General features: G+C 45.1%; 1 protein-coding gene across 1 annotated transcript in view; it reads right to left on the bottom strand.

Moving 5' to 3' along the window:
- Window positions 1-3486: 3486 nt before the first annotated feature.
- LOC129684600 (cytochrome P450 2G1-like) overlaps window positions 3487-9803 on the bottom strand; it is a 9437-nt gene continuing 3120 nt past the window's right edge. Inside the window, exons 4-9 of the mRNA XM_055617810.1 lie at window positions 9213-9373; window positions 8663-8839; window positions 6892-7033; window positions 4610-4797; window positions 4369-4534; window positions 3487-3668 (exon numbers count right to left, since the gene is read on the bottom strand). Coding sequence (XP_055473785.1) covers window positions 3487-3668; window positions 4369-4534; window positions 4610-4797; window positions 6892-7033; window positions 8663-8839; window positions 9213-9373 — 1016 coding nt within the window. The remainder of the gene's footprint in view (window positions 3669-4368; window positions 4535-4609; window positions 4798-6891; window positions 7034-8662; window positions 8840-9212; window positions 9374-9803) is intronic.

Here is a 9803-nt window from a genome sequence, read left to right as displayed (position 1 = left end):
AGAATTCTCATTTACTCTGTTCATCGCTTGTTTTCTTCTTGTTTCTGAGCTCGCCGTTAAAACTGAGCACTGTTCAGCTGAGCACAGTGTAACTGGTTCTCCATCACCTGGAGGTGGATCTTCACCTCCCCTGGCAGTCTTTGCTTCTGTTGGCTCTTATGACATCGTCAGCAGGCAGGTCTCCCTCCAGGCCCGTTTTTCTTTTTTTTTTTTTTTGAGATTGTAATTGTGCCATTTCTTCCCAATCCCTCTCCTCCATCCAAACATGCCCATACACCGCTCTTCCTCTGTTTCAAATCCGAGTTCTTTTTCATTAGTCATTTTTACATGCATGTATGTGTATATACGTTATATGCACATATCACTACTTGAGGCTGTTCATCGATTTTGTCACTGTGGACAGCACCTGTGGGAGCTGAAACTATGTCTTTTAGTCTCTCAGTGGGCACCTCCCTACAGCTCACCCACGTCTTGAAGTAGGATCAGAAGGGACCCCTGGTGTCAAGACTCCTGATGTCTTATGTTTTTAAAATGATATTTGCCTCATTTTTTTATGTTAAGATTCAGCACCGAGGCTGTGTTTCAGTGCTAAGTGTTTCATTTTAGCCATGTTAACTGTTTTCTAAAAAACAAAAAGCAAAGAAAAACAGTGAAACAATATTCTTCAACAGAACTAACAATAGAATCCGGACTCTCTACCAGGCATCATTTCTAGTTTGCAGGGTAAAGTACCCAAACTCGGCAGGTGTATGAAGATGTGAGGAAGTATGACCCATCCTCAAAAGAAATGAGAGCTGATGCAGACCAACTCCACGAGGAATTTGATGATGGGATTTAGCTGTTAGAGGTAAGACCCTGTTGCTGAAGACGGCTCATGTTTTTGTTGTGATGCATAGAAAAATCACTTTGGAACAGAGTTATGTGTTTCCTTCCTGCTGGGTAGTTTTCAGCATGCGGGATGTTGCCTCTGCGGTAGACAAGTTATCAGGATCTTACTGCCATGGACTCTGCACGCTACAAAAATTATCTGCCAGGCAAGTTGAACCCATTGGTACAACAGCAGCATACATACTACGGTAGTGACTACCACTTTTGATTCAATTTGAGGGAATTTACAGCTGGTGCTATAAACCTGGCCAACCTTCCCCATGTTGAGGATGGCAATGGGCTCCAGGGGAGGATGTTCTGTTGGTTTGCTACATGCAAGTGGAATCAAACTGCCTTGTGAGTGTTTGTGTTCATGCCACTAGTTCAGTACTGTTGTCCGTCTCAGCCAGAGAACTTTCTTTCTGCAGTGGTTACAAGTTGATGCAGGACTTGGAATTTGTCCAAGTGTTGATAATAAATTAATAGTGAGTGCTCAAACTTGGTGGGACATCTGTCTCCCTCCATGCCAAGGCTCATGGAATGTTGTGGATGAGGGGTGAGAGTGATGTGGATGAGGGGTGAGTGTGATGAGGATGAGGTGAGAGTGTGATGAGGATGAGGTGAGAGTGTGATGTGGATGAGGGGTGAGAGTGTGAGAGCCAGAGCTGTGTAATGCCGTCTTCTGGACACGGCAATGCCATTCACTCACAAACTTGCCGTGTGTATGGATACCTGCACAGGATGGAGCTTGCCAGCATTTTAGCATAGACAGGAGTGGGGCATACTAGGCCACTCCTAGCTAGGAGCCCTCGGGTGTAGCCAAGCCTAGTTATACAGCAAATAACTCTAAAACTGTGCCCATGCAAGGAACCCTACTTAAGCAGAGTGGGTTTCTTTAAGGCATGAGAAAGAGGGGATCTAGAAGGGTATCAGGAAGATAAAACATTCTAGAGACAGGGAGAGGGAGATAGTTGAGAGGAATGGAGGCACATATCATTAAACTGCATTATATGTATATATGAAATTACAGAAGAGAAATAAAAATATTTTAAAATATGTATTTGTTTTTCAGCTTGTATTCCACTGTGGCGAGCTCTCCAGATATATTTTATACCTCACTATTTTTTCTGTTGTTTATATAAGGCCTATCTAGTTTTGTATGCATAAAACTATTAATTTGTTATGTTTTGATATCAAGGGTCTTTAAAATTCTCTCTTAACATTTTTTTATTTTTTGAGACAGGGTTTCTCTGTGTAGTCCTGGCTGTCCTGAAACTCACTCTGTAGACCAGGCTGGCCTTGAACTCAGAGATCCACCTGCCTCTGCTTCCCAAGGGCTGGGATTAAAGGCGTGTGCCACCACCGCTCTCTCTCATAACAGTTTGCACTCCTCTAACACAGGTTTTCTGCTCTTACATGTTCCCCAGTCTTCCTTTGTAGCTCATAACATGATCACAGCCATTTAAAACTTCCCAGTCAGAGAAAGGCATGGCATCGTGCAGCAATCTCCACGGAACCAAAACATCTGCTCTACACAGAGAGTTTTTGCTTGTTTTATTCACCGATGGATACTGACACACACTATACATTTGATAAGTATTAACTGCCTTAGTGAAATAAGAGAAGGTGTTTCACCAACTTTGAACATGCTGATAGAACTGTGGAGACAGAAGCGATGAAAAACTGAGGTATATTCAAAACAGAATGCAGGTGTGTAGAGCTGGGAGTTGAGGTAAGAGCTGCTAGCAGGAGAGGTGACAGTGAGGCCAGGCAGGAAGCCAGCAAGATGCCTGATGCCGAACCAGCCAGGATCTCGTCCTGAAACAGGGAATTGCTGAGTCAGAAAGTCCATTTCAACTCTTCTTCTACACTTCAGCTTGAGGTAGAAGACACTGTCTGAAGCCAAAGGAAGAAAAGACCAGGTCAGCACCCTGTAGGTGCTCACTGTATCTTCTCTGAAACTAACCTCCACCCTCCCTTCTGCACTGAAAAAATTCTGCCCATGATTAACTTCTGTTTTGGCAGGGGCAGTTTTATTATATTATGTTGTGCAAGCTTAATACGGCCAACCAAAGTACATGTTGCTCTGGGTTGCTATGTGGAGGGGATATTACAGGGCCTATTGTCCACAACAATAAGCTGCTTCCTGGCTCCCTGCTTGGGTGTCTCATCCCTTGGCTATTTCCTGAGACAGATACACAGGAAACTTGCTAGGGTCAATAGTCTTGAGTTCTTTATTGGGGAGGAGAAAGAAAAGCAACCATGGAGTACATTCTGGTCACTATCAGGGCAAAGACCAAACGACCACGAAAACACACAGAGTCTGTAAGAGTTTGGTGCAGACTGAGACCAAGGTTGAAAAAAAAATCAGTGAATTTAATTAAACCTTTAAGCTTTTCCCCAAACTGTGGCTAGAGCCCTGTTTTATCCATCCAGCCTGTTTTTCCTGACACCTCTCCTGACCCGTGGTCTCCGCACAGTAGTAAGAGCGACTTCAGTTGAAAGTGTAGGAAGGATTGAGAGAGAGCAGGGAGAGTGGGAGAGAGAGGGGGAGAGTGGGTGTGTGTGAGCCCCAGCAGTGCTCAGCTCACGCAGCTCTTCGCTGGCCTGGCAGTGCCCTCAGTGGGCCACCAGACAGAGCTTGTAGATGGGGGCAATGTTGCCAAAGCCTGAGATCCTATGAGCGATGTCAATCTCAGCAGGAGGCACTAGGGACCGTAAGGAGAACTTCTGAAGGATGGAGGTGAAGTAGATGAAAAGCTCCATGTTAGCCAGCGCCTCCCCCACGCATCTGTGCTTTCCTGTGGACACAAAAGTGACAGAGAGGCATGTGCCATGCACCTGCCATGAACACCCCACGCAGCCTCGGCTGACTCCTCATAGCTGTGTTCGCTATGTGGGCTCAACATCCCACTATTGCCTGCCACTGAGAGGAGCTGGACAGGTGGTGGCTTCTTCTCTGCTCACCCGGCTTCCTGGGTTAGAGCCAGATAGACTGGTTCTAAAGGATCCACAAGGGCTGGGGTGTGACTCAACAGCAGAGCATTGACTGGAACCCCAGATGGGGCATGTGACTCCATGATAAAGCCTTTGCTCAAAGTGTGTGAATTCCATCCCCAGATCAGGGGAAAAAAATCAAAATTAGGTTCATGTCAACTCCTCAAAGGTATTTCAAATGCCTTAGGTATCAAATACTAGGGAGTAAAAAAAAAAAGCTGAAAATTGTGTTTAAGGCTCTGTCTCACGGTTGAGGCTCCAGGCTTCCCATGACTGCCATTGAAAAACACATGCTGTCATAATTGCTCACGTCATGCTCTTGTGCACCTGAGATTACAGCCATAGACCACCTTCTCACCCTAGCTTTTTCTCTAATCATTAAAGTGAATGGTTCTAATATTCCCTGATCTGGGATTTTAGGATATTTTAAAATTATTCTATAGCATTGACCTTGGAAGGAGTGTTCTAGTACATGTCTGGGGAAATCTAGGCATAATTACAAACCAGAGGAAAAGACCACAAAGGTGTCATTCTTCTTGAAGTGTCCCTGCTCATCCAGAAAATGCTGAGGATAAAAAGCATCCGGGTAGCGGAAGTACTTGGGATCTCTGAGGACCGAGCCAATCAGTGGATACACATCCGTACCTTGGGAGACAAACAGAGTTTTGGACTACGGAGTTAGGGACACAAAAACAGGATGAGAGAGAAGTCAAGAAAGGGTGACAACAGTGGGGTGTAGCCTCACCTTGGGCAGAAAGTAGCCTCGGAAATGAGTGTCCCGTGTGACATTATGGGGGACACCCAGAGGCACAACGTCTGTCACCCTCTGTATCTCATGGATGACAGCATCAGTGTACGGCATCTTAGCCCGGTCATCCAGTTTTGGAGCACGGTGCATTCCGATCACCTGGTTAATCTCCTCGAGAATCTTGGCTGTAAGACCGAAGAAAGTAAACCAGAAGAGGTGACGCTGATGCTTGCTACCTTTGCTGCCATTTGTGGTTAGGGGTAGCATGTGCTTGTTTGATTGTCAGAAGGGTCTCACTAGGTAGCTTGTGTTGGACTTGACTTACACTCTAGATTGTGTAGGTTTCCAATGCTCTTTCCCCCTCATATATGCTGGATTACCAGTGTGAGCCACATGTCTGGCCAAGGAATGTGTGTGCTGAGAGGCTAGGGAAAGTCCTATTCTGAGGTTTGTAGATGTCATTAAGTCAAGGATCTTGACATGCTGTGCCTAGATCTAGGAAGACCAGTGAGCCTTACAGGAGAATCACATGTGTTTGGATTACTTCTTTATACTTAATGGCTGGCTTTTGAACACTCATCAGACACCAGGAGCTGCACAGCCTAGATCCTTGAATGTCACATGGGAATTTTGTCTTAAAAATAGCAAGAAACCAGCTGGGTGTGGTGGTGCATGCCTTTAACCCCAGCACTCAGGGAAGCAGAGACAGGTGGATGACTATGAGTTTGAGGTCAGCCTGGTCTATAAAATGAATCCAGGATAGCCAAGGCTAAACACAAAAACTCTGTCTTAAAAAAATAATGAAAAAAACCTTGTTGGTATAATGTTCTTTTGAAATGTATACACCTTACCCTTGTTCATTCAAATGCTGATTTCTCCCCCCACACACACACATGCTGGTTTCAATCCGGATAGTGCATTGTGATACTTATTCTAAGCATTCTGTCTCAACTGTGTGTAAACAGGCCAAAATAAAGCAACTAGCCACAATTTTGACCAATGGGAGGACCCAGAGGACAGGAAAGAGGGGAGGAGCCAGAGGGCAGGAAAAGAGTGGGAAGAGAGAGGACTAGGGAGGAGAGCTTGGGAGAGAATAAGGAGAGCAGAGCTGGAGGACAGATCTTGGAACTACGTGGAGATGGACTGGACATAATATTTCACAAAAAGCAAGTATAATGGGTAAAATCTAAATGTTAAGAAACTATGAGGGCTTGGAGGTTTAGGAGGGAGTAAATATTGCCCAGCATTGTATTCTAGGTTAACGAAATAAACCCAGTCTCTGTGTGGTGATTTGGTTATACAGCTGTTTAGGACTAACAGCAGAATTACCAGAAGATATATCAATATGAAATATTAATCGACACCTACAACAAAACCCAAAACAAAACAAAACAAAACAAAATGAGGAAGCATGGAGGGGAGCAACAGTCAGGACAGCTTCCTACTTCCAGCTGAACGTCATGTACAGATGCTTTTTTCACTCACCAAAGGCTTGTTTTGAACTTGACTAGTATAGAGAAAGGCCAAAGTAGAGAGTTTTCTTAAGCAAGAAATAACTTAATAACTGTAGTTCCCTAAACAGATCAAATTCTAGTTTATTAGTCATACATTCTGGTTGATATGGACAACGTGGTCAGCTGAGCAATAGCCTTCAAGCAGCCTCACCTGGGTGTGATGGCATGTGTGTAATTCCAGGTTCCCAGGAGGCTGAAGAAGAGTGATCATTGGACCAAGGTCAGCCTGGACTATGTAGTGACAGTCCCATTTCAAAGAGAAACAGGAAGGGAAGAGACCCACCTTCAAATCTCTGACATCAATGCTATGAGCATAAGTATAACATAAGTTCAAAGGGGACTGGCAGGTCTCACTAACTTTCTGGGAAATGAGATTAGCTGGATTATCCATATTGGCCATGCATTGTCTTGTCTCTGAATCAGAGGAGGAGGTAGGTGAACTGAAAAGGTAGAGCAAGAGAAAGAGACAGAGAGAGAGAGAGAGAGAGAGACAGACAGACAGACAGACAGACAGACTGGCTGTTTTCCTTGACTTCAGCTGCTCTGAGAAATCATGACCATGAGGGTCAGATGAAAAATACAGGCTACTAAGTCTCAACAGCCACAGAGGACAAATGCAGGGACCGATCAGAGAGGTGAAGGCCCTGTGTTCTGAGGTCATCAAGGGAAGGGAAGCTAATGCCATGGGACTGTACAGTTTCAAGATAGCCATCCTGCCAAGGAGGCACCGGAGGTGCCAGTTGAGCCCCTCAGATTGGAACTTACCCTCCACCTCGGGATACTTCATCAGCAGCAAGAATCCGTAGCGCAATGTGGAGCTCACCGTTTCCGTGCCAGCAAAGAAGAGGTTAAGGGTGGTGAGGACCAAGTTCTTGAGGTTGAATTCTGAGTGGGGATTGCTTTTATCCTGAAAGGGAAGGGGGCTGTTAACCGATTTATGCCCTCCACCCTTTATCTTCCCCTCTCCTCCGTGTAGAGGGGGTGCGTTTGTGGAAGGAGGAAAGATGAGTCAATTAAGCCTGGAAGAACAAAGTAAGCAAAGGTGCAGAGCATGTTTGGTGTTTACGAGGAAAGACAAGAGATGGCCAGCGTGCTTGTGGTAGGCAAAAAGTATGGGAAAAGGAAACAGAATCTTTGCACGGTTTGAAAGTTCGGGGCCATTGAAGCACACAGCTTTCAACCGCCAAATACTCGGGTTTCATCACGGTTTCCCTAGAGTCTCATGGTCAGCACACGGGCATGCTTACTATGTGCACTCCTGTGTCTCAAAGACATTAGGCTAGTGATTTCGGTGTTTAAACTCAAATTCAAAGAGCCAGCTTCTGAGTTTCTCAATTAGAGACTCTGAATCCACCTTCTGGTTTTCAGTAAAATGTCTGTTGTATTGATGGTCTTAAAATGTAAGACTTTAAGTTTCTTTATGCTAAACTTTGAAGATTCGAAGTGTGTTTTAGAAAAATAGGTCTCATGAAAAATGAGGGGGAATTAGCTTACTTGAAACCAGCCAGGTAGAGAGACAATCACCGCACGAAAGCTAGGAGACATTTGCTTGAAAGGAGACCGTGATCACAAAGAGGAAGGGCGGGGGTTTTGACCCCCTCATGCTGTAGGCGCAAAGGAAGCCCACTAAGAAGCAGGCACTGTGTGACCGCCATTCTTGCTTGCCAACTTGACTACATCTGGAACTAACTAAAGCAGAAACAGCTGGGCACGCCTGTGAGGGAGTCTTTTCTTAGCTTACTCATTTGATTAACAGTAGGAAGACCTACTTTTAATCTGGATTTTTGGTGTGGGAAGACCCACCTTGGCTCCAGATCTTCTGAGATGGGAATGACCAGCTTTAGTCTGGGCCACACCTGCTGGCAGCCTATGTAAAGGATGCGGCAGAAGAAAGCTGGCTCTCTCTTTGCCTGCTTGCTATCATTCTGGCAAGTCCACTCTTCACTGGCACCAGAGCCTGCTTCTCCAGGACCAGACGAGACACCAGCCTCAAGGGCTGAATAACTGCTGGCTTCTTGCACCTTCCACTGGTAGATAGCCATGGTTGACTAGCTGAACCACAGCCTGTAAGCGGTTCTGATAAATCCCCCCAACACCCAGTTCTGTTCCTTTAGAGCAATAATTCTATGCTTCACGGGTGTCACAGATCAGATATTCACATCACGATTCATAACAGTAGCAAAATTACAGTTATGAAGTTCCAGTGAAATAATCTCATGGTTGGAGTGACCACAATATGAGGAACTGTATTAAAGGGTTCCAGCATTAGGAAGGCTGAGAACCGCTGGTCTAGAGAATCCTGACTAATACAAAGCAAATTCTAAAGTAAGTCTGATTTCATAAATTTTAAGGGAGTTTATTTTAAAGGTGTGACAGGCTTACATTTCTATAGTTTCTATATTTTATCTAGTGGTCAAGGCAAGTGATAGAAAATAACACTTTCTCACTTTTCACCTTCCCAGTTGCAAGATGGGTTTGCTACAGCAAGAATGAAGGTTTCAGAAGACAGAAAGACTGGTGTAAGAGGAAGAGGTACCTCATATATCTTGATGAGAAAGCAGTCAATGAAGTCCCTAGGGTCTGAGGGGTCGAAGGATGCTTCATTGATCTTGACCCTGGATGCAATGAAGTCCTTAAGGTTTTCTATCAAGGTATAGAGGTGGTTGTGTCTTCCTGGAAAATACTGCAGGACTCTCCCGTACATGTCATATAACTGCGGGGCAGAGGCAAAGGGGGATGTATCAGTCATGGGCACCAGAGAGCATATGAGCAGAGTTCTAAAGTCATAGAGTTGGACTCAAAGTCTGTGACTGGAGATAGTGTACACTGTTAATCCCAGCACTAAGGAGACTGAGGAGGAGGGACCAGCAGTTCAAGGCCAACCTGAAGTATACAAAGACACTCTGTCTCACTAAATAATCTACTGTTGGGTCTGAGATTTGGTTGTATCTGTTTACTTCTTGAACAGTTGGACAAACTGATGAGTGTCTTTGAGGGATGAAGGGAGAAGCATTAGGTGGAGTCCAGGAAAATGCTTGCTTGAGAATAAAGGAAGGGCAGGGAGTTAACTAGTGACCAGTGTGCACCTGTGCCCAGGGCATGCTCATCTCCACAAAGCTCTCGTTGATCATCTTCATTAGACTCTGGAAAAGCTCGTCCTCATAGTCGAAGCGTTTTCCAAAGACAACGGAACAGATGACATTGGATACAGTGCGGCTCAGGTACAAGGTGGGTTCTATGGGAGCGCCTAGGTGTGGGAGAGGTAGGGTGAGAAATGTCACAGCATTGGCACAGAGCTCCGGGTCTGCTGCTTAGGGCATGTGTGAGTGCCTCGTTTTCATGTCTGAGTCTAGTTTTCCCAAATTGCAATCTTGTTTGGAAATCTTCTAACTGACCCGTGAGTGTTCAATGTGATGGTGCTTGCCAAATGCCTGGCATGGCTTCATGCTTGGAGCAGACACTGCAGAAATGGTAGACAAGTTCAGAGTGATCTTTTGTCGATGTTACCTAAATGTATTTGTGGTAGATAGACGGTAATAGAGGACACATCAGAAACAAAATAAAACCAAACAAAACACCTGAGGGACTCTAGACAGATCAGTGGTTAAGAGCGCTGGCTGTTCTTGCAAAGGACCTGGGTTCAGTTCCCAGCACCCACATGGCAACTCAAAACCATC

This window comes from Psammomys obesus, unplaced genomic scaffold (genome assembly GCF_907164565.1).
Source record: "Psammomys obesus unplaced genomic scaffold, mPsaObe1.curated_primary_1811, whole genome shotgun sequence".
In the NCBI taxonomy this organism is placed as follows: Eukaryota; Metazoa; Chordata; class Mammalia; order Rodentia; family Muridae; genus Psammomys; species Psammomys obesus.
Note: the sequence above shows the minus strand (reverse complement) of the source record. Positions and strands in the feature narration are given on the sequence as shown.